General features: G+C 44.4%; 1 protein-coding gene across 1 annotated transcript in view; it reads right to left on the bottom strand.

Moving 5' to 3' along the window:
* Positions 1-7,816: 7,816 nt before the first annotated feature.
* The window catches only part of ENPP6 (ectonucleotide pyrophosphatase/phosphodiesterase 6), a 33,893-nt gene continuing 16,352 nt past the window's right edge, over positions 7,817-25,357 (bottom strand). The window contains exons 3-8 of the mRNA XM_074866403.1: positions 23,578-23,689; positions 18,991-19,132; positions 17,807-17,986; positions 15,383-15,520; positions 11,332-11,455; positions 7,817-10,516 (exon numbers count right to left, since the gene is read on the bottom strand). Coding sequence (XP_074722504.1) covers positions 10,296-10,516; positions 11,332-11,455; positions 15,383-15,520; positions 17,807-17,986; positions 18,991-19,132; positions 23,578-23,689 — 917 coding nt within the window. The 3' untranslated portion in view covers positions 7,817-10,295. The remainder of the gene's footprint in view (positions 10,517-11,331; positions 11,456-15,382; positions 15,521-17,806; positions 17,987-18,990; positions 19,133-23,577; positions 23,690-25,357) is intronic.

Raw genomic sequence — 25,357 nt, 5'->3', positions numbered from 1 at the left:
TATTTATTGTTCCTCCTTAAAGGCAGACCCTTCACCTGTTACAGTTTTATTATTACCTATAACCCAGTATGGACAGTATTTCTCATGTTTTGCTGTTAGACAGGAGATAACAATTTCACCAAATCACAGTTTGTACAGAAAAAAACAAAATGAGAAACCCACTTATTTTTGAAGACAGAAGTGAAAAAAAAAAAAATTGCAGAAAACTAAAGCCTTACAGAATGACAAACAGTTTTGAAAAGCTGTTTCACTATGTTTAAAATGTTTGCCTGGAGACAAGTGGACTTTCCTTGAACCAGAAACTAATAAAAGACTATTATCTTAAAATATTTAGACCACTGCAGATTTCAGAACTGTTTGTCTTTCTAAAAATGAGCTGCTTAGGATGTTGCTGAGGAGGAAGCTGCCTTTTTGACACTGATTAGTAGCAGGGTTAACTAATCCTCAGGTCCAGTTGAGACCACCAGCTTCAATCTCAAGACTGAGACATTGCGACTGAGTTAGTACCACATGTCAGGCTAAAAAGAAAGACTGTTGGCATTTATTTTTTGGTAAAAAAGAAGAAAATAATCTCTAGACTATAGTGACATGTAGTGCGTGAATTCTGTGTCTCATGACTGCTGCCTTGTGCCATGGATAATGCGGACAGTGGTGCAACCCTGCTGTGGGTCTCCATGAACTGGCGGGTCAGTAGGCAACCAGCAATCTTCTGCCCAGATTTCTTCTAGATTGGAGTCTCTGCAATTTGAGGGGAACAGAAGGAGGGTAGATGCTTTTTCCCAGAAGGAGAATGAGGGAATCAGAGTATCAGGGCTTAAAAAATAGAGAGATTTCACTAAAACAAAGAGGAAAGCTCAAAGAGGGCAGAGAAGTGTGAGGGTGTACTTCAGTAGCAGGGGAGTCACTGTTGGGACCAGCAGTTTGAGAAGAAAGGTTTCAGCTCAAGACAGAAGAAAAAAGATCTTTGCATTACATGGAGGTTGAAGATCCTGGGCTCCCAAAAGCTAGCTGAGGTGGGGAACTACATGTGCCTGCCTTCATGGTTTATACAGACCTAAAATAAAGAGCAACTGATCCTGGAATATTCTAACATGTGTCTGCGGTTGTGCTGTAAGGAAGTGGTGTCCCTGAGTGATGCCCAGCCAGGAGCTGGGACGGAGCTCAGCTGCTGAGGGCAGCTGGGGCTGGCTCCCTGGAGGTGCCCCATTTGCAGGCAGAGTGGGATCCTGGAAGAAGCCCTGTGGGAAGAGAATGGAGAGGGATCCCAGCAGGGCCTGCCTAGCAGCGCTGCCACAGGTGCTCCTCCTCTCTGCTGTCCAAGAGCAATGGCCCTCCCTTACTCCTGGTTAACTCGGGGCCTGAAGAACAACTTGCTATCCTTCACCCTCTAGGTAGGAACTAGGCACAGCTTGCAAAACCAGTGAGGTGTTCGGTGCTCCTGGCGGTATTCCCCTCTGCTCAGGCAGCCCCCTAAAATGCAAGTCATAATTGCTTGTCTCAGCCCATCAGCCTTCCCCCTCCCCATGTGCACAGGAGGTTTCTGCTCATGAAGGTTTTGCTCACCCTCAAGGCTCTCACATTCATCTTCGAATAAAACCTTCTTCCTTCTTTCCCTCTGTTCCTATCGTACGTGCAGTAACTTGCTGTTTGTTCCCTTGCAAAGGCTGCAAAGCGCCTCCAATCTTAGTTTGTGTCCAAAAAACCATCTCCTCTCTCCAGCAGGAGAAAGTCCGTGATGCATCCCAGATGTTTGCACGTGGCAGCAGTCTCCAGACACAACAGATGACAGGAGGGTGATGGATAAGCAATGAGTAATTGCTTCTCCTCATGCCCCTTGTCAGAGTCAGGGAAGTTTTGGCACTGGCTCTATTTACCACACTGGTATATGAAACCTTTTAAACATCACTCGGAGGCGTCTGTTTCTATCCGTGGTTGTCACAGGGAACTAGAAGGGGGATGCAGAACAGTTTCAGATCATTATATAAGATTCATCTTATATCTTCTCTTTGGTTACCTACTGCCAGCTCCAAATTAGCCCATTCCCATCCCTTCAAACAGAAGAAAAACACTGGTTGAGGCTGTCTCTGCCCTGCAGATTCTGTATATGTGCTCAGTAGAGCCTCAGGCTGCATTCATGGCTCTCTGGTTGCCTCCTTTTTCCCACCTTTGCCGGATTTTTGGTAAGGACTGCATTTTGTGGCCGACTTTGTTACTGGCTGGCTGGGGCCCTTCTCTCTGGACGAGGCCCTGGATGTCGAGCTCATTATAAGAGAAATTATTCAGTCTTAGGATGCGCTTTTTAATCTGAAAGCTGTTAGGCCGAACTGGGTCTCCGTGCTGCAATGACTATCTGTGTCCAAGCGTAGAGGCACTGTGAATGGCTATTTCCCCTGATGAAGCTGCTCACCTGCTTTATTATTTAGCATGCTGGCTAGGACAGCACAGTTAGGGCTGTTACTACCCATGCTGGTGGCAAGCAGCAAGGCTAGTGTGGGGGTGAATGCAGAAAAAGAACTCCTTTTACACTGAAAATTTCCCATGCTTCATCAACACTGTGCTGGAAATAGGGCTAATGAAAATAAGATTATTTTTCAAGAAAGAGGTGGCTTAAATACTCAGCTTCACAAACACAGGCAGAGGGCTGAGCAGCTCTTCACTAGAAATTTTTTTCTTTTTACTTAGAGGCTGAAACTGGTAAAGACCTTGTCCACTCTGCCATGCTACCAGCAGCCTCAAATGAAACACTGTTGTGCTCAGCTTCCCAGAAGGATTATTGTATGCCAAAGCTTTACGTTAGTGGAAGCAATCCTTTCCTATGGACAAGGGGGGAGAAAAATCAAACAAGTCATCTATAGTAATCTGTGTTGACAGCTTTTTCTGAGAAATAGCCCATATAATTCACAGCAGGAAAGAGATTTGTATCAACAAATTACTTTGGAAGAACAGACTTTGATGAGGCAAATGGGACCAGTCCCCCAGTCTACACTTTGGTAGAGGGCAATTTCTACAAAATGCTGCCCCAGGGATACCTCACACCCACTGGATGTATGGAGAGAGGCAAGGTAGGAGTAAATGTGGGAAGAACAGCATGGAGAAATTGTGATGACAATCATGGTGGCATCCTTTTCCAAACAGGATGAGGAGCTCTGGCTTGTACTGATTCATAGTTTGTTTTCATGGCACTATTTATAAATCTGCTAACACTTCCTAAATGGTAACCCTAACGGCAAATTACAAATCCTTCATAATTTGACATGTATCTGAATTATTTTATGTGTTTTCAATGGGAAAAATAACCATTTTCTTGACTGCTTCAGAACAGCGAACACTGGAGACGTTGAATTGATCGGACACAATGAAGCACTGTGTGTGAAACCTGGCTGGATATTGCCTGTTGGATCAGAGCAGACCTGTCTCTCATTGGAGCTTATTTGGAAAAATCCAGCCTTGATCTTAGCCCCTTTTCACGGGGTACCACACATATTTTCGGAGGTGCCCAGGCCATCAGCTTCAGACATCTCCAAACACAGCTCTCCCCTGGGCACCAGGGGAAGCTGTGGGACGCACGGGGCAGCAGCTCCTGCAGTTTGTGAGGTTCTTCGGTGGGGGCTTCATTTGGAGCCTGTCTGTGGCAGGCACAGGACAGCTCTGCAGGGCAGCGGGGACACGTGGCTGTCACAACTTTGCCCATCCCACGTGACGAGGCCCTTCACCCACCACAGAGCAACCCCCTTCGGAGAGCAGGTCCTGTTTCATTCACCTCAGTTCCTACACCATTAATTCCTCCATCATCCTCCTTTGTATTAATTTCTTAAGCTGCTCTAGCTGTCACATCTGCACACTTACCAGCTGGTTTCCCATTTTTAATTGCCCTCAGAGGGCTTCTTCAAGAGCCACACCTGCTTTTGTATGGGCCTTAATTTGTCACTGTCCAAACTGGAGCAGCAAGCATTTAAAATTCAGCCTCTATGACTGTGTTGTATTTCTTCAAATGCATGATTAATTGCCAGGCCTTTACAGGCTGCATTCAGCTATTTCTGCATAAAACAGAGTCTGTCTTTTGCTGGAAAGCTCCTCACATCATGGATATTAAATATCTTGTCAGTGAGACTTGTGTTTGTTCATCCCATTTGTCCTTGCAGAAAGGGGCTGTATGAAATGCAAAGGAAGTTCAGGGCTCTCTCAAATTTATTCTGTTTAGAGGGGGAAAAAAGTTATTTTTCTTTGTCAAAACTGTTATTGTAAGGAAATATTTGAGATTAGGGCAGGAGGGGATGTTCCAGGTCATTCCATCCAGCCCCTGAAGCAGGTTGTATAATCCAGCTCATAAACTGCTTGAACTCCACCTTAAAAAATACTAAGCCTTTTTTTGTCCTCCTTCACAGCTGCTATGGGAAGGCTGCTTTAAAACCTTATTTTTAAGCCCAAAGTGATTTCCTTATTGGATCCATGCTTGGAGAAGCCCTCCATGGCTAGGCAAGGGGTGCTTTCCCCTCTCTTTTAAAGCATCTTCTCAGCCCAGATGTGTCCAAGGTGCAGGATGTGGCCAGCTGGGGTTACCCCCTCTTCCACCCCTCAGATCCTCAGGGACAATCAGTGAGCTGCAAGCTGAAAACCATGGTGCTACCTACTCTGGCAAGAAACAAACTCTTGCCCCCAAAAGCCCCACCAATATGAGGAAGACATGGAAGGAGTAGCAAAGAAGAGAGAGATTTACAGATGGATGGATGGATGGATACATTGGCAGGCAAGTAAGCACTTTTGAATTTGCCAGAGCCTCTTTCTGCCCAGGGGTCATGTAGAGGGTGGGAAGCTGCTCTCAGAAATCAGTAGCAGGCTCCTCCTGTTACTGTGTACAGCCATGGCCTGCAGGAGCAAAACTAACCTGAAGAGGGGAGCACAAAACAGTGATTGCCAATGCACTGGTGGTTCTAGTGCCATAGGGTGAGCAGCACATTGGACCACTGAAGAAAGGTTAAAAGTACCTGTTATGGACACATGGCTCGGTTATATACATTTACATGGTGGGAACCCTCACACAGAGGCAGCCCAATGCAAGCGGCAGGTCAGCTGGGCGTTTGGTGGCAATTGTGGCTGATACCCCACAAGCCCAGCCTGCACTCCACAGCCTTTGCAACAGTCTCCCTTCTTCTATCTGGAAACGAAGCAATGCCAGTGTCTCCAGCCAATTTTGAGGCTCAGTTAGTATTCACCAAGTGATATATGTAAGTGCTGAGTAATGTTTTAACATATTATTAATTTCTTGAGAACAACAGAAGGCTGCTCAAGAGCCGTCAGTGCCCATTCCTGCAATCACAGAAAAGCGGTCATGCGGGAGATGCCCACGCAGTCCCGGCGGAGGATGCTGACATCTGGGGGCCAGCTGCCTGTGACCCCTCGGTGTGGGACACAGGGGAAGTTCCTGTGCACACTCCAGTGCCCCTTGTTCCCAAAGGATGCTACAATCCTGATATTAAAATGCTGTGTTTGCTGTGGCCAAGGGAGGAACGAAACAAGCTCCCCAGAGCTCAGCTAAGCCCTGATCCATGCTGGCGTGGGAGGTGGGCACCATGTCTCCCCTGCCTCAGCCCCCTCAGCCCTCCTCCCTGTTTCCTTGCTGTCTTTTATTGCTTTAATCAGAGTCCCCCTGATCTGATGAAGGCTCAGAGTCCTCCTGAGCAGCACTGCTGGGACTGCCTAACCAGAGGATCCCTAGAGTGTAGCTGTGAGAACGAGTAACAGAGCAAGGAGCTGCACCGCTCACCCCTGCCACCCTCTGCTCCCCTCTTTTGCATGCATATTTTGTTTCCAGCTAGTGGGATCAGCCTTTAATAACAACAAAAGCAGCTCTAGATGCAGCCCAAGTCCTCTGTATTTGGAAGTACATCCAGCTGATTCCTGTCACGGATCATTAAGGGCCACAGAAACACCCAGGTCTCTTTGAGGCCACTCATCCTCCTGTTGAAATTAGGGCAGAAGCAGGCAGGAGACAGGGCAGGAGGCTCGCTCAGGAAACTACGTGGGGGCAGCAGGTTTGGGGGGGGGGGGGCTCGGTGGTGTGGGAGGGAGTCAAGGGTAACAGAGAATTAAAGGGGAGAAAGAGAAACCAAACAACTGTAATGAGAAACACAGAATGAAAGAAAAGTCCCAATTCTTACTTTGCTCACTACAGCCCTCCTGCCTGACATTTACTGATTCCTCCCACCCCAGCGCTGCCCCCTCGCACCCGCCCCGTTCCCACAGAACGGCCGCGTTTCCCGCCCCCCACCCCCTCCCCCTTCCGGGGGGCGGCGGGGCGCCACCAGGCCCTGAGGCTGCCGCGCCCGCCGGCCGCCAGGGGGCGCTGCCGGGCCGGGGTCGCCAGCGGGGTCCCCGCTGACAGCCGCCCCCCCCCAAACGGGGTCCCCCCGCTCCTGCCCCGGCAAACCCAGCCGCGATTTATGAGGCTGCCACCTTTGCAGCCGCCGCCTTGCTGGCTGTCGACACGAAAAAAAAAGGGGGGGGGGCAAACAAGGCCGTAAAAGCAGCGTGTGGGGAGATCAGCACTTCCAGGTGCGGTGGGGCCGTTCCCCGCCGAGGGCCGCTCCGCGCCTCCGCTCCTCAGCCCGCCCGGCCCACAGAGAAAATACTGTTATGTCCGTGCTGCGGCTGATCGGGGCCTTCCTAAGCAGGAGCTTATCCGCGCGCCCCGGGGGTGGCACTTCCCGGGCAGCCAGGGAGCCGGCGGGAGCCGCGGGAAACGGCGTCCCCGCGGGGGGGTTGTGTGACGGCGAGGCGCTGGCCTCGCTCCGCGGGAGCCCTCGAGCAGGCAGCGGGCAGGGTTAGGGAGGGAGCGGGGCAGGTCTGCGGGCAGCTCGTGGTGGCTGGCTGGTAAATTGGGCTGGTAAAGCGGAGACGGTGCCGTTGGTCCAGACTTGCCAGGTTTGGGATGTCATACCAGTTTGCAAGTCCATAGCGACTCCCACGTAATTCAAATTCTGTTGGAATAATCTATACAGCTATAAACATCGGTACGAAGCTCGAGAATGGCGGTGTCAACTGTATTTCTGAAATGTTCTTATTTTTGAGCACTCCACAACAACCTTCCCTTAACATAAATGTGTTTCAGTACCTATACGGAAAACGTTTTTCCAAGTTGTATTTCAAAACAACTATTAAAGACTCATCATGCTAAAATGGAGGGTCCCAATCTCTTCCCTTCATTAGGCCATGTTTTCTTTAAAAATTCCCATTGGATTTGTAGCCGCTTGCCCTCTCTGCTGCAGCCTTACAGGGAAAAAGAGGAGGGGGAAATGTTATGTGGAGCTTTTCCAATACCTTTCACTTCCCAGTGCCCAGAGCTCATTTGGTCTGCATCTGCCCCTGAGGTGTGGAGTTTAATGTCTGACAGATGTTTTGACTTCTGCTGAGCAGTTAGGAGACAAGGAAGGTGGCCAGCACCATAAAATGTTTAATTCACCCCTTAGTTGTGAAGTCCTGTGGAGGAATGTGGCCAGTGTCGAGGCCGATGGGAAAGTGTCTCCTGTGCTGGGAAGTGGGGTGTATCATCAGGCCTCCAGAAAGCCTGAACCAACTGGTAACCCTGGTACCAGTGACAATGCACCTCTGACTTCTGTGCAAGCAGCTGATGAGACAGTAACACGGTGAGCTTGGAAAAGTGGATCTGGAGACAGCATCCAGGGGTCACCTCACTTCTTAGGAGAGCAAAAGCATTTGTCATGTCCACTTGCTAGTGTCAATTACCTGTCCCTGGATGGATGTTCAAAAGGTTAAACACAGAAATACATCTGGAAAAAAGGACTGCGTATACAAGATACAGTGTCTTACGTGATGTATTTAATGTCCCTAATTTATGTGCTGACAACTTCGCCATTTCTAAGCAATGTTATCATTCATCTTTCTGATGATTAACTGGCACAAGCTTCAAACACTGTTTATCACACTTTGATGCAGCAATCAAATAAGAAAGGCAAGGTGTTACAGGGGTGGCTTTTTTTTTTTTTCCTTCAAAAATCTTACAGTATTTACAAAAAAATGCATTTTTTTTCTAACACCATTCTTGGAATTATTCACTCATTCACAATCAGTCATTGTATAAAAACATCATTCAGAAATAAGTTTTAAAATACACCCACCTCCATTGCATAGTATACAGAAAAATAGGCAAGAGTCAAGACACTTGATTTTTCAATGAGAATGTGAACTGATTCAGAGGTACATTTCTGAGAAAGAAACATGCACTTCTCAAAAAATAATCAGCTGTAGTTCTCCAGAAGCTAAAGAGCTTCTTGTAGGTCAACCATCAGATTTCTCTTTTACAGATCAAGTATCTCTTGAGGTGTATTGCCGAACACACACAATGCTGGCATTAAGGTCAAACAAATCATATTGCAATTAGAAGATTTACTCTGCAGCATTTGCATGTGGACAGTGACAAAAATGAGTTACACAAAGTACTCACAAGGAGCAATGCTGTTTTCATGTGTCATGGCCCATCCCTGGAATGACTCAATGGATCTGATTTGTTATTTCCAATTTCTGCTTGTATAATTGAGAATCTGAATATACCCTTATATTTTTAGGATCTTTTCTACTGTAAGAGGTCCTTGGGTTCTTTTCACTGTAAGAGTTAAAATGGCAGGCTGTGAAGGGATTAGCAGGCACTGACTATCTATCCTGTTGATTTTCAAACAAAACTTGGTAATTTAGTCATTTGGTTATCTTGTATACTGATAATTTTTTCGCTTTAAAAACGTGCTCCAGTGAATTCATTGAGCCTGGTCCATTAAAGAGCAACAGGGAACTCTGAACAATAGGTGCTTGTTTTACAGCTACTGCAAATGCTTCGAAAGCACTAAATTGCCTTTTATACTCAACAGTCTAATAACAAAGACTGATTTTCTCCCTTTTTTTCCCCCAATTGATTTGATGGTTCACTTGAGCTTTAAAAACACATTACATAAATCTTTACGGCTATTACAGAAGTCTTTTGTCAAGTTTAATTTGGTGTTTGGGTTTTTTTCCACGGTGTAATCATTCACCGTTAAACTCACTGTACCACACATACCAGAATCGTGCTTGACTCTGGATCCATAAGAATAGTAAGTCCTAGAGGTTTATTTTGCATGGGGAGGGACCTAAATCCTTCCAAAGGCAGTTTATCACTGAAAGCTCCTGGTTCAGAGGTATATCAGAAATAGTGCTGAGCACTCCCAAAGGCACCTCCGACAACACTTCTATCCTCTCTTGCTATTTAACTTTACCATTACAACTTTCTTTGGGCTTGATAGCCCGTGGTGGAAATAGGATTAACTGAGAGGGTGGAAGATCCATCAGTGTAGACCTCTCTCCCTGATGCAGAATAAAGGGGAACATGCTGCTCACTGGGTAGAGGTGTAGAGAGCAAGACCTGGTAAAAAAGCAGTAAGTGTTGGAAAAACGTCAGAAATGCAACTGGATACAAAACCCCAAAACCTGAGCAGATGATATTATCTTTACCAGGAAAAGCAGAGAGGCTGTAAAATGCTAGGCTTCCTCATCCTACTTTCTCCTTAACCCCTGTGTGTCCAGATGCTTTTTCACTTTCCTCCTGTTTTTGAAGTGGAAGATATCTATCACTCTCCCCTTTCCCCACCCTCCCCCCTGCTGTGGTCCATGAGGAAAGCCTGGCCCTGGAGGTGTGCAGGGCCAGGGCTCCCTTTGGGGAAAATGAAGAAGGAAAGGCTGAGAGAAGTAGGATGCTCTTACTGCTCTCCCAACAAGCCACCTCTCTCGGCATTTATGATCACTCAGCAGAGTGCTTGGCTCTTTGAAGGGCGGGTTGGTATAGATGGGCCTTGGCTGGCACTGTAAGGGGAAGGTGGGGCTCTGCTGGTGATGGAGCTGGAGATGAAGGAGTGAATCAGAAAGAACCCAATTAAATGCACCACTGAGCTTCTCAGTACTGGGAGCCAGGGTGAGCCCCTCCGTTAAAGATGCTGGGGTAAGATGCATTTGATGCTCAGAGGTCGCCATGTGCACCCACCAGATAGCCAGCCGGGATTCTGCTCTCATTGCCAGTGCTGTAAATCCAGAGTAGTGACACCGACTTCCTTGACTGTGTTTGGAGCAGCAGAAAACTTGGCCTCGCATTATAACCACTGTAAATGCAGGATGGGTCAGATTCACGCCTGGTGGAGCACAGTGGAGGAGTGGGGGACAGCACTCTATTAATGAAGCTATTATTCAAATGAAGAACTTTAAAAGAAAAGAGAAAGATGGAGTTGCTGGTGACACTGACTGACATTGTTTGGGGATCACAGTAAGATCTGCTCAGCGAACAGGGAGAGCAGAGCTAGCGCCAGGGCGCAGCTGCCACAGGGGAGGAGCGGTGCCACGGGGGCCGTGTTTCGGAGCATGCACTCCACCCTGGACCAGGAGCCATTGTTGGGCAGCGGCTGTATTCCTGCCAGGCTGCACATGATGTTGTAAATATCCACGGATCTGATGGGAGGTGCTCGGAAGTTGGATCGGAAATCTGCAGCAAAAATGGGCAAAAGAGAGGAGTTGGCGTCATACAACTTGGGGCTGAGGTCCTGAAACGCAGGGTGCTGTGGGGCAAGGCCTCCTCTGCCTTTGCCAGGACTTACCCAGCAGGCTGGAATGTGGCACACAATACAATTTACAACATAGCTCAGCAAAGCCATTTTAAATGTTTTTATTTATTATTTTTACTTATAGCCCAATTTTATTCTAAAAACTAAAAAAATTTAAAAATTATTAAGTACAAGAGCTAATTTACTGTGTATGCTTGGTAGATTTAATAGCTTGAAATAATTGTATTGCACATTCTCCTTTGCTTTCTCTCCTGTCTGTACTTGCAGCCTGGTGCTCAGCAGTGTTTAAAAGGCCTGATGAAGTGGAAACCAGGGGGTTTGTGTCTGCCCATGGGACAGGTGGGTGAGGTATGCTGCAACATTCCCAAAGAAAGTGCTCTGTGTTAGTGAGCTCGAATCCACCAACAAAGGGAGAATTCCTCTGTTTCAAATAGAACTAAAATTCAGGCCAAAATTAGGAAAATAGGGCAAAGAGTTGCTGCACCGGGATGTTGGAGAGGGGCTGACCAAATCCCTTCGCATCTATCTGCCCTGTTTCTCTAGCTACAAAACAGATAGAGAACTAGAAACCTTCCCGCATCCAGCTGTAGTGAGGAAATCCTGCCATCTATTTGTAATCTTTGGGCGTCGCAGAGTGCCACATCAGGGTCCTGACGTGTGAGGGGCTGCAGAGATGCTGGGGCAGGGACCATGGGGCTGTGGGGGTAATGGGACACCGGGGATGGTGGCACTGTACCTGGCCCATACGCGAGGAAGAAGGCTCTCATGTCCATGAGCTCGTTGTCATAGCCGTGCCAGCCGTTCTGCCAGGCCTCCTTCCTCCCCGTCCCGTTCTCCCAGAAGGGCAGCTTGTCCCTGCTCTGGGCAACAACAGCAGAGCGCGGTTAGTGCCTGCCTGCCAGGCTGTGCCTGGGGTGCCGCAGTGTGTCTCTGTGTGCTGTGCCACTCCATCAGGCCCCTGCACCGTGCCATCAGCTGCACAGGGCCTCATCGCCAGGAGGGGTGACCCCTGGCTTTGCCATCTCAGCAAGTAAGCCACCTCTCAGCTGAGCGGGGAGGACAACCTTCTGCCTCTCACTCATCTAAATTTCTGCCGTGAGCACAAAGTATTACAACCATATGTGACACATGTAAGCAAGGTGGTGTCCCTCTTCTGTTGCATGCCAGCAGCAGTGATCTCCCATCCAGCGCCACGCAGTCCTGTGGATTTAATGGTGTGTTGTTCTGTCTGACATACCATTAGTACCATAGAAAAAGAATCCATTTTTGCTTCCTTTGACTAGTCAGCCTAAACAATACAAATATCACCCCTACTATATACTTTCTAATTATTATTTCTTTATTCTCCATGCCTGTTGTAGTATTAAAGCAATGAGGTTCCTTCCATGGAACACAGGCTCAGGCCTAAGACGGTCCCCCTCTCCCTTGCATAGACCATTCTCAGTTTTCTCTCCCTGCTCAGTGGACCCATGCTTTAATAATTTGTCATCATAATTCTTGTTTTTCCTTACCCATATTGCACTTAAGTTGTACTTTTAAATTCCTTTCTTACTTTCTCCTGCTCCATATTTACAGCTCTTAGAGACTACCTACAATAGTGCCATTTATTGGCCCCCCTCAGGAGCAGCAGACACTAGGGCTGCTCAGAATGCTGGACCAACCCTCTCCATGAGTTTCTCTTGTCCCATACTTCCTAGGGATGGCAGCAGATACTACATTCCAGATATCCCCAAAACTACGGCAGGAATTTCACTTAGATGAAGAACATCAGCTAACAGTTTGTTAGGCCCCTGGCATTAATTTCTCTGATGGTTGCAGGGAAGGAGCTACAGTTCCCTAAAGTGGCCAGGTCTGGACTTCGCATGCTGTCACAGGAGCACAGAAGATGCCCCAACAGAGTCTCCCCCATTCCCACCCTGGGTGAGTGGTGCTGGAACCCCTGCAGATGGCGAAGCAGATTGACTGAGGATCCCTTTCCCTTCACAATTTATTTTGTTTGATTTTTGTTTTAGTCCTCTGCCCAAGAAGAAAATTGGCCGTGTGCAGGAGTGCTGAGGACAGCAGTGATGATGCTTTGGTGTGTACCTCTTCTGACTGCTTTCCAGGGGAACCCCCGGAGTATCCCTTGTGTTTCTTTGTACCTAATAGTCAGCAGATGTACCAGATAGTTAAACAAATTTAGCTGACAAATTAAATCTCTTTCCTGGTCCCCATCTATTTCACTGAGAGCGCTCAGAGCAAGCCAGAGAAAATAGACTCCTTCCTCTCTTCCTACCATAGCACCTCCTTACGCTGTGGCTCTGCTTACTGTGGTTCCCTGGGACTAATTGTCACTGGGCTGCTTACCATTAGGCAACCTGTACAGCATTTGTTAGCATCAGCTCCAGACAAGCCAAGTCACATCTAATTTGCAGTGTTTCTTTGGCAGTATCATGACATTGCTGAAGTTACACCCTCCATGGTCCTGACAGATGCTGTGGACTCAGCTGCTTCCCCAGGAATGTCAAACACAGGAGGTAGTGTGCCTTTCTATCACCCACCCAGGCACCAGGACATACCTACTCGCGGTTAGATGTGCAGTCAAAGGTGCAGTCATTTTCATTATTTTTGCTGCTAGTTGGGTCAGAAAACTTACTACTTTCTTTCACAACTGCATCTGAAGTGAGACTTCATGAAATGGAGCCATTAACAGCAGTAGCTTGAGGGAAAGAGCTGTGCAAGCAGCTCAGCACCCTTCTAGGCTTACAGCAAACCCCACAAAGCCCTGGGGTTTCTTTGGGGCCAGGATGCCAGCAGCACCCCCACGTGCCTGCCTTGGCAAACCCAAATGGGACAGAGGACTCAACCAAGACATTAATTTTTCATGCTTAGCCTAAGCCTGGGCTAGCGCTGCTCCTCAAAGATGAAGCAGGCATGTCTGGGACTGCTGACGAACTTTTCCCTGCATGTGCATGTTTAGAAGCTGTACAGCAATTGTTCCCTAAAACCTGGGCAAGTACACTGGGATGGGTACAGGGTGATCACACAGCCCTGAGGGCTAACACCGTTGTTGCATGCAGGAGAGCAGCTGGGGGAAATTCTGCTCAAAGGAGGGGGACCACTCACTTGTGCCGAGGGAACAAGATAATGCTAGCAGACTAGCTTCGGTACAGCTGGAGGTGTGCGAAATCCCTCCTCATCCTGCTTTAACCAAAATGTGGATGGGCTTTTGTTCCTATGCTCCTTGCTGGGGAAAAAAAACCAACTTTCCAGATACATCCTCTTTGTCTCTCAAAAAAACCCCTTTTTCAAACAGCTTATAGCTATCCGTTAGCCAACAGAGTCAAAATACCCTGTGAGCATGATAGGGAAGAGCTGAACATTCTCTCTTCAGTGGTTTGGGCAGGAAGTATAATAGAAGGCTCAATTATTGCTTTAAAAATATGACAGGAAACTTTCATTTTCACATCCCATTCACAGATAATGAAAATGTACCGAGGAGAAGGAAAATCTGACAGCATTAATGAGAGGACATTCTTGAAAATCAGAAACAATGGGAAGGAATGGGCAGAGAGACAGAAATAATTACCATAGCAGCAGTGTTTGCTGCACTGTTATTAAGGTTTGTCAGAGTTTCAATGATTTTTTTAAAGTGCATTTTTTTTACAGAATATGTAAAAATGTTCTGTGTTGAACTTCTGTACAAAAGAGTTTAGTTGTAATTTTTAAAAATAATTTTGGCAGGAATGTTTCAGATTCCTACTTTACAAGTCTGAATCTTAACTCCGGCTTTTTTACTTTTTTTTTTTTTTTTTTAAACCAGAAATGTGGTGCTCATCCATCCGTACTCAAAAGCAATCAGGTTTTTTTAGAGGTGAATTTTTATTCAACTGTAGAAATTATTATCCTAAAGTCAGGTTGGCTAGTGAGAAATGTGGTGTGGACCACCTTGAGCAAAGCCTGGTGAGCAATAGGTCTGAGAGTCATGAAAGAGGATGCTCAACTGAATTGCCATAATTTGCAAGGCAGTGATGGGCAATGGCTATGCTGGGACACTGAAAAAAAACAGGACTCCTTGGTTCTGTTGCCAATTTACCAATTTAATGTATGGCCTTGGGCAAATCACTTAGTACTGCTCCTCAGTTTACCCACTTAGAAGATATATAAGTTGCCTCACCCTCTGAGCTGTGGTGAGGTGCAGTTAATATCTGTAATGTGGAGATGCTCAGTAGTGATACAAGTACAAAATAATAACAACAATAATAATTTGTTACAACAAAATAAGTTGGTATGAAAAATCTCAGATTTCAGTGTGTGCACTGGATATCTCTGAGGAGTAAACCCCAGTCTGACTCTTTTGAGACTGGAGGGCTTGGGAGAAATGGGGCATTTTTTGGACAGTCTGGTGGATGGGAAGCCAGGCAGAAGGAAAAGTTGCCACAAAGTACTGCTGAATGGAGGGATAGTAAAGTCTTGAAATGGAAACACTTTTTTTTTGTGCCTGAGATGAAGGTAGATGGGCAGGGGGAAAAGGAATAAAGCAACAGAACTGAAATGGGAAATACTAAAACTCCTCCTGCTTTATGACGACACAGAAAAAAGAACAGTCTTGACTATTTAACTTCGTCTACCTTCAACATAGCTGCCATGCCTTTAGACTCTTTTAAGCACAGTAATATTTGACATTAGTTTTGTAGTCAGCCCAAGTAAATCACGTAACACTTTAACTCAATGCCCAGCATAGAATTGTACATTTTTCTTACTGTTTTCATACATTCATGTCTAAGTATTTTGCTTCTATACTTTACCTCTACTATGAACCATCCTTTCTCAGCCACGAGAGTTAGTGGAGACACAAATTTTCCTTTTTTGTAGAAAAACCTGTCTGGAATATCCTGTATGTTATAAACGTCCATGTGTTCCACAGCTTTCAGTTTTTGATATATCTGCAAAGAAAACAAATGTTAGGACACCATAAGCTGTAAAGAGCATATACACACCTATGGGTACATGGAAACACCTGAATTTGTAAAATGACTAATCCTCTTTAATGGCTAATCATCTGCATGTTAAAACTGGGGCTTCGCTGGTCCAAAGATGATGGCTGTGCAAAATCTGCTTATGTGGTTTAGAAGGTTCTGAAAACTTGGATCATAAACACACAGGAACACATGAATTTGTGTATTATATATAATATACACACTCACAAATGTATGCATGTGACTATATCAACCTACAGAGATAGACCAGCAGAAACAAAACCATCACAGGAGACAGTAAAGTAAGTTGATGCTCAAAGACATCATGTGGAGTGGGTACAGATGCGGAAAAGGCATATTGCTTTTGTCCTCTGTCGCTCATTCTCTCTGTGCTCTTAAGTGAACAATTAATGTCATCTCACCTGGGTTTCTTACACTTAATCAGTCAATCCCTATTAAAGTGATTGATAGTATTTAGTTATTCTGCTTCATAAAGATGCCATGAGATTAATCAGCCAATGCCTGTGGCTTTGAAGCTTCACAATACCATACAAGTGGTTTATTAATATTAATCATACCATCTGGAATATAATCACACAAATGTAGTTAAACCCCAAATTATTCAGAAAAATATTCTAAATGCTTGAAGAAGATATTCAGATGCCATAAAGAAAGAGGTTATTGGAGTCCACAGAGTGTATATCACTCTTTTGCTTAAATATAAGTAATCTCCAGGAATAAACAGCTCAGTTCTGCAAAGAATGAAAGGTCCTTCACTAGCCTTTTAGCTAAGTCCCCCTTGTGTGTGTATATGTGTGCAATTGATTTGCATTGATATGCAGTTGCCATAAGGACAGCACCAGGGTGTGATGGCATGACTCAGCCAGACCCTCCCACCATGACCTGGGCTAAAGAGTGGTCCTGGTGTTTCACCAGTACTTCTGGTGCTTCAAAACGGCATAACTCTTAAAGGTGATAACCACTATGTTATGATACGATCTAATTCCTAAACATGGCTCTTTAAAGTGAATTCAGAATAGAGGAATCTGGCTATTGGGAAACAGAAAATCAACTTTATTTCACTTATAAAAGCATCATTCCAGTCCTAAAAAGAAGTGAAGAAAGAAAACAAAACCCTGGTATGAGGCATTGTAATTTATTCTCCTTAGGGATATTAGGCTGTTTAATGAGAGAAGCATATGCTTAAGAGCTTTGTCGGATGAAGCCCCATGTCTGCATGAAGTCCCAACTTATACTTGCCCCTGTTTGAAGGTCTGGCCTACAAAAATAGGGACCTCTGAGTTAAAGTGGAGGAGAGCATATATAAACGCTGTGATCCCCTGCAGGCACCCTGAGTGATTTGCTTATGCATGCCTCCAAGACAATTTTCAATTCTGGCATTAATGTGAAATGGTCACAATATCACAGCTATACAATTCCTGGAGAGCCTGTTTGGGTGTGAAAATTAGCAAATATTCTCTTAAAAAAATTGCACAAGCTCCAATAATCTGGAACTGGCTAAAATATAATATAGAAAACAAAATTACTCACCTGGAGCATGGACTGCCCATTTTGTACATCCATTCATCTATATTCTGAGGACAGCAATAGTAACTTCTCAAGCATTGGTTTCTGGTTAAACTATAATGTACTAGTCTATTAGTTACAGATGGTGCATTTTCATTCTTTTCAAGTGGTTTCCAAATTTTTTTATGTATTGTTTTAATTTGTCCCTCAAAATCCTGTAGTTCTAGCCTTGGGCTTTTATGGTTGATTCAATCCAACATGCTTATTCATCAAAATTCTTCAAAGGAGATTTTGTAATTTTGGTCTAATGGAGTTAATTCCTCAAACTCTATGGGAGTTTACTGGAATGTGAGTGCCTGACCTACTCCAGATCATTTGAAAATCCTAGCTAGAGGGTCAGTAAATTAACTAATATATATATAAAATCCTAAAAATGCATTTTGAGCTAAAATCTTTTAGCTATTTGTCAGAAGCACATAGTAGTGAGGTTTGAAAGCACATATCTGTGCCAAAGGATGATGAAAGTTCATGCTTTTTAATTTGCCTGGTGTGACTTTTCTTCAGAAACCAGCATGATCCAAGTTTGACTCCCAATAAGAGCCTCAGGATGATTTTTAAACACATCTCTGAAAGCGGAATTTGGATGTTACGAGCAAACAAAAGACACAATTGTCATAAAAACCAAGGAAACACAAAACTAAATAAATATGAATAAGCTGTACTTACCTCTACATGCTTTCCTGGAGCTGGCCAGAGGCTCACAACAGGACCTCGGTCCTTCATTTGTATGGTATCACTCATATTGATATAGTTTTTCAGCTCAATCACTTTGTCTGCCCAAGAGATGTCTGTCATCCCATGATCAGAGAAGAGGAGGACATTGATGTCATGCTGAAGGCCCATGCTCTGTGAAGCGAGTGAATGACAGCTGTTATGGCTGGGAAAGCACTTCATTTTGTCTGCTGGCAAATTTTAATTCCTGTTTAACCTCCACTGATTGAGTAGAAGTGGGCCAGAAGGAGCACAGTCACAAACACCCTGCAGTGTGCTTTGCCACCATCCATAGTGGTGGACGTCCACTCTCACTACCCTGGAAGAGTCTGAGAAATTAGTGCCAAAGAGAGATTTGCCAAAATAAATCCACCCCCCTGCTAAATAACCAGGCACTACATCCTAGTCCCAGTTTGTCTTAGACAGGATTTTATCCAACTGTTCTTCATCTGTAGGCCAAAATGGCTGGGGAAGAGCAACTTTGTTATGGTACCACCTGTGGCAGGGGTGTTTCTCTTTTCCCTTCCCAAACACAAGCACTTAGAATTAGAGCTTTTATACTTTAGTGAAATTGGAAATTCATACTCCACTCCTCATTGAAACACATGAAAAACTCCAACACGCATTTATCATTGTCAGAAATATTCACAGAATTGACATTTACCCAAAAGCTTGGTATTCTCCTTTCTCACTACAAAATCATTTAGATAATGTTTTTTAAAACAAAGGTTAAAGAACTGAGTTCTGAATGGTGCCACAAAAAACACTATAAAAGTTAATTGTCTGATTCCACAAACCTTAGGAAGGGAGCAGTTTTGATTTGTTCACCTACTACAAAGCCCAGTCAGCAACACAAGTTATAAACAGAGCAACACGTATATTGGTTTATGGCTTCCTGGGGCTATCGGTATAATAATCCACTAGAAGGATTATAATGCCATTGATGAAAATAAAAATCAGGGGAATGGTGCCTTAACTTCCACATGATCTTGGTAGCCTTTGTTGCTCAGGAAATAAAAGTTTACAGCCAACGCATCCAATTAGCAGGTATTAAATAGGCTCTCAGCAGTGCCACAAAGATCAGTTTTAAAAGCCATTTCCAAATGCACCCAGGAGCTGGGTTTTTGGATGCCACTCACCTTGATGAGCGTGATCATGTTGCTCAAGGCTTTGTCCACCTCCTTCAAAGCATTTTTCCGCTGCTGGGACAAAGGGCCATAGTGGTGGCCTTCCACATCAATACGCTCATAGTACACTGCGGCCATTTCGGCGCTGCCATTGCTGGAGGTGGAAGAAGGGGAAGGATGAGAGGCTGATGCACATGGGGACCACCTGGGCGTATTCACCTCCTGGCTGCTGGCATTACTGTCCTCACCAGCGGGTAGAGCCACAAAACCCCAGAGGAACATTTTGTGCTTCCAGTCTGGGCTTTCCTACTGGCTGTTGCATGGCTGGGCTCATTATTCATGCTCGGGGTCACCTGGGTTTGCTTGAGACTCCTATCAGAGGTGCCAGGTAGAGACTGCCATGTGCAAACACAAGCTGGCCTGGCAGTCTTCTACTACCTGTTTGAATTAGGAAGGAGGTTTTTCCTTTAATGACAAACACAGACCCAGAAGAATTACTAAGTTCTGTGCTGAATGCCCTTATTAAAAGTATTGTGAGAATTACCAGTTAAATGTGCTTTAATTAAAGTTTGGCACTTCTGGCTTTCTCCTGCTTGAGGTCTTCCAAACCACTGAGGTCAACTCAGGACGTGCTTTTCCATGACCTTGCAAAATCCCCAGTGGTATGAATTGAGGTGAGATTTTAGATGGGTTTTTATTCAGGAATATGACCAAAAGAAAACTAAGGTAGTCTTAGAGTTACACAAGTTTAGCTGATCACACGTTTCTGCACTGAATGCCCTCAGACTAATTAGTGGGGATTGTGCATACATCAGTGCTTAATTACATTTTCATGGCCACTTTACAGTTCACTGTAAGCTCCCTAAGAGCAGTCGTGTGGATAAAATCGCAAATCCGAGCTCATGAAGTTCAAACCCAGTCGTTTTCTACTGTACTTAATATGTGACCAGGCATGTCATCCATAATACATGCCCTCATCCAGATCAAGATCCCTACAAAAAGACTGTGTGATGTCCTGCCAAGTCTAGCTTCTTTGATTAAAGACACCTGAGTAGTCTGGTGTAATGAGTGAGACAGCAGAGAAAAAAATCAGAGGTGAGGGACTAAATGAATGGATTAGGGTTTGTCATTTGCATTTGTAAATTTGCTGAAGGCCTCAGAGGAGCAGTCCTGTAGGAAGCTGAAGGTCTCTGCCGTGGTGGGAATTTCTCCACCGCTGGCCCTGCATAACAGTGTTCTTTCTCACTTCTCGTGATTTAAAAATCATTCAAATAAAGCAACCCTTCCCTCCTCCCAATTTCATTTTAAGCATTATTTTCCATCTGTATTACGCATAAATTAATTTCTAAAATTTAACCCTGTAATTTCTATATTGCATACACACTCATTGAACCTTTTGAAACAGTTTTCTTCTGCTGTAGTGCCTGTATTAATTAGCTACTTAGATTGCTTTGTGCCTTCTCACCTGTAACTAAATGATCATTTCGATCACAATAGAAGCTAAGAAAAAATTTATTGTGTAAAACAAGTGGTCTTATTTCGTCTGTGGTGAGATTTCTCAAGGGCTCAGTGCTGCAAGGATGAATGTTCATCTTTGCACATGACTTCAACGGGACAAGCTCCAGTTATGCAGTATGCTTAGGAGTTTACAGGATTGGGTACAGCACATTCAGCGCTTGTAAGACTGAGTTTGACTTTGTTTCCATTTTTTGCCTACGAAAACAAGGCATCTCTGATCATGGTTTGCATGGGAGAAGTAATCTGTCTTTCTAACTGTGTTAGTCCTGTCTTCTCCCATCATCAGTAACTTTCAAAAGAAATGGCTAATGAAGTCTTGCTGAAGAAAGCTGGATGGCATCGATGGCAGTACCAAAAAGGGTTTTAAATTTTATCAACACACTTTTCAAGTACCATGCAAACTTCATGACACCTGTCCAGGAAGGTAGGTAGATTACAACAGCCCTTAAATTATAGTCGTGGAAAAGATATCAGGGAGGTTTTAGTTTCACTTGCCAAAAACAGGTGCTTGACTTAGTTCTGAATATTTTTGGTCTAAATAATGGTCTCAAGCACCTGTCTGAAGAGACCGGAGAATATTCCTGAAGGATGGTTTCCTTTGGTTGCAAGAGGAGCTCAGTGGCTCCCTGATGAGTTAGGTACTCCTGCCCCTGCAGAGGGCATTGATAAAACTCCCTTAGATCCCGGTGAAGTTAAGATGGGTCAGGATATTCCCATACCCAAACTCAAGTTAACCTGTAGGCCACCAAGCCACAATAGAGGTCTTACTCTCTCTACCCTGAAGTCCCTGTAAGGTTTGCTAATGGTGGGAGCATAAGTGCAGTTCATTAACTACTACTATCTGTCATTAGGGCAACTGAGCAAGGCACTGCTCCAGGCAACAGAGTGCCCTTGCCACAGGCTGTTTTCCCACAGATTGCTAGTGCCGGACTCAGCCTAATGGGCTTTTTCAATCAGTTTGGGTGTGGAAAGGAAACACACTATATTTGTCAGCCTTTGAACAGCTTCAAGAGTCAGAAGCTCTTGCAAAAGATTTAGATGACAATAAAACCCATCTCAAGACTCTTCCACCCAGAGATGCTAACTCCTGCTAAATGAATATGCCTACAATAAAGGCTTTACTTATGGGCTGGCCCAGCAGCACTTAAAATTGTTTGCTAAATTTTAAAGGACTAGACAAAGAGAATGAATGAGAGAAAGGGTAAGGAAAACCTACTTGATTTTTAATCTGTTAATTCCCTACCCTCCTTTCTTACTGTAAGTCCCTGCGGTATTTAGACCCACAACTGACTGTTAATTTTATCAGTGATTGTTCCTTTTTCCTCTTTCCTGCCTTGCTGCAGCCAGGGCACTTAGTTTAAAGAAAAGGAACCTAGGCAGAAATTCAAGAGGGATGGTGTGTAAATGGACACCAGAGACCAGACCTCCTGCAGCTCCAGGACGATATGTAGGATTTGGGCTCCTCAGCAGGCTGTAGCTGGTGTTTATGGCAGACGTTGTGGTGGCAGGGGTTGGCTCGTTTCTTGAAATCACCAGCTTTTGCCTCTTGCAAGCTGCCCCACCAATACTGCTGTGTCCCTGCCCTCTTCTTCTTTTCCACCAAAGGCAGCAGCAAGCAGCCTTGTGACTTGTGGTGAATTAGCTATTGAAATGTTTCCAATGGGCTCCAGCTATCCAAAAGAGCAGCTTGAAGGGCTGGAGCTTTTAACAGGTTGTGCCTTGCTTTTAATCATGTTCACAATTACAAAGCTGCAAACCATCCTGAACAACCTTATGCACCTTGCTTCATAGAAACCAGGCAGGAAACTTCAAGCATATATTGACCCATTCCCAAATGATACCTGACCAAAAAAGCTTTCCATGGTAATTCTGGGTTTCCACCAGAAGTCAGAGCTGGTGTCTGTATTCAGTTTTCCATTCCCTTTTTTGTACGCTGAATTAGACATGTCGCAGATGCTCCAGAAAGCTTCCTATGGCACATATGACCTCCTCATGTCACATGCAGATAACTTTCTTAGAATCTAAACTAAGTCATTTCAGGATCAAATGTCTCACATGTTCTGAGACAGCTTCCCTCTAAGCCCCATGCTATGAACACCACTGTTATTTGTGAGCATCTGTACAGCAGGCTTCAGCAACTGGGAGCAATATCGCTATGGCAGTTCTCGAGCTTGGATAAACTGTGGAGCCAACAAGGTTTTAAAACAGGAAGCTTAGTTATAGCTAAGGTAAGGTATTGGCTCCACATGTGGTGGTGCCATCTTCCCTGATTTTATAACCTATGTGGAACTGTCCCTTGGTAATATTTGGATGAGAGATGGTGGAACTGGAAAGCTGTGCATGGAGCATATGTTTTTCCTAGGAGTTGTCTGAGAGATGTATTCCCATTGTTCCCATCACTTGGGCTAGATGATCGTTGTAGGTCCCTTCCAACTGAACTATTCTATTCTATTCTATTCTATTCTATTCTATTCTATTCTATTCTATTCTATTCTATTCTATTCTATTCTATTCTATTCTATTCTATTCCATTCCATTCCATTCCATTCTATTCTATTCTATTCTATTCATATTTGTACAAAATGAACACCCGCTTCAAAATCATCACACCTGAGATGTTGTAAAATGCAGAAGGGCCAAAGCATTGGTCTCATTGGTCTCTTGGTTTACCAAAGCATTGGTAAACAAGGGACTGGAGCTGAATTTCAGAATTTCCTCATTCCGAGGAGCTCTCTCTAAATCCAAGCATTTCAACGTCTGTTCTTGCAGGTCAGTGAACAGATACTCACAGACTGATCTTGAAGTTGTTTGAAACAAAAAATTAAAAATAGTAAGTCAGGATGTCTCCTCTGTGTTGTAACCTACATGTGAAAAGAGGAGCACATCTTTCCCCCGATCTTAATGTAAAGGCCTATTTCTGTTATAGTGATGTTTCTATGACAGTACTATAAAGCAGTCTCGGCCACCATCTTCCTACCTGGGAGCCAATCCTGAAAATCTCCCTAGAGCAAGGCTGATAGTAAATCCAAATATTCATCCTTGAGAGAGGAAACCCCACACTGCAGAAGTCTAGTGACATACCGCAAAGACTGGAGAGCATCGCTGATAGCATCCGCAAAGTTTTTGTCTGTTGGGACACTGAAGTACTCACGGCAATAACTTGGTCTGACTCCAAGGATTTCGACCTCACAACCTGTGAGGAAAAAATGTGGTAAGCTCTTCTGTTTCACCTTGATCACAGACCCCACACTGTGGGGTCCAGGTTCAGGTTTGTAAATTCCCTGTGACATTACTTACCTTACACCTTCTCTGCAGGAAACCTTGTGGTTGGGAAGGGAAAAGGGGAGAGAGATTGGTTTGAGAAGTGCTTGTAGCAAACTGTACATTGGATCATTTTATTTCCCTCTCTAAAAGGAAGGTCTCTGTGTGACCTTCCCACAATAAAACTGGATTGCCTCATGGCAGATGGTTTCCACCTAAATCACTCGCTTGTTTGCATTTTAACTACTGCGGCCACATACCCTCATTTCCAGGCTTCCAACATAATAGATTTAGATATTGTTCCCTGAAAGTTCAGCAAATACTTTCCAGTTAGACACGCTGTATCTTACGTCGTAATATCCTCTATAAACCATATTTTATTATGTGATACTGGCACTTCAATATTAAATCTTTTTCCCAAGAGGTCTTATTAAAACAGTATAAACCAATTAACTCTCTTGGTAACTTGCAGCCTTCCTTGCAAAATACAGTCTGTTTTGTGGCCCAGAAATTTATGGAAACAAATCCTACAGGAGAACATGGCCCTGAACACACAAAAACATGTTTTTGTGGTTTTTCTTGCCCTTTTGCTCTCCTGTTACTATGCTGCTGAATAACATTAATATTTAAAAAGAAGTGTGCTTTCAGAAACACTGGATTCATGCAGATTTTCTTTTGAGATCCCCAGAGTCCTCCCATCACAGTTAGACTTTTTCTGGTGTACTCCTGGGGTGCAAGGACAAAAAAAAGGAAAGAGATCTCTTGCAAAATGGTCTCTGTATACAGCAATACAGTTAGGTCAAAAAGGCAACGCTAAGCCATAGCCTGAATCTGCCCACACTTGGGTCCCTTTGCTTCTCTTTTGGGATGAAAGGAATAAGCATTAAGGACTGTCATAAGTTGACTCATTTCTTGGGGGTGAAGACGACACAGGAGGTGTAAGTACAGAGAGGGCACCAGAGCAAGCAGAGCTGCCTTCAGAGATGATTTACAGTGGTTTGCTTAGTGGGACACTCAGCAAAGAGAATTTGTCAGTGTCTTGCATCTCAGCCTGCATGGGCTGACATCACTGAGGTTCAGGACTGGGACACAGGGAAAAGCACACCGCTTGCAGGCTAAGCTGGCTAAGAGACTTCTGATTGTGACTTCTCAGGAATATCATGAAAGGTTAGAAAAACTTAACTATTTAAGCTTATGAAATTTTTAAAAATCTTCACTGATTTGTAGAAAGCCAGATAAGTCAGATGGAGGCTACCCTTTCCAAAAGTTAAAGAGCCTTAGCACATATGGCAGATTCAGTCTCTTCACCCAGTGGTCCACGGTAGCAGGTCTCAGGTCTCCAATTCTTTGTGTGTTTCAAGGGACTCTATCTATTATGATTGTTAGTAAGAATTAATTATTTGCAATAATAAACATAAAATGTAGTCAATTAATTTACTTTTCTGTAAAAACATGTTTAGATAATTTTGAACCTCTATCTAATTATTTTTTAATAAAAATTGTAGGAGTGTGTGATGGTGCTCATTTTTTGTTCTTCCCCTGTTGCCCCAAACTTATATGACTTGGTCTTCCCCTTTCTGTATGGAGATACTTCAGTGTT

Source organism: Strix uralensis, chromosome 4, assembly GCF_047716275.1.
Source record: "Strix uralensis isolate ZFMK-TIS-50842 chromosome 4, bStrUra1, whole genome shotgun sequence".
In the NCBI taxonomy this organism is placed as follows: domain Eukaryota; kingdom Metazoa; phylum Chordata; class Aves; order Strigiformes; family Strigidae; genus Strix; species Strix uralensis.
The sequence above is the reverse complement of the archived record's forward strand: the minus strand, read 5'-3'. Positions and strand labels throughout refer to the sequence as shown.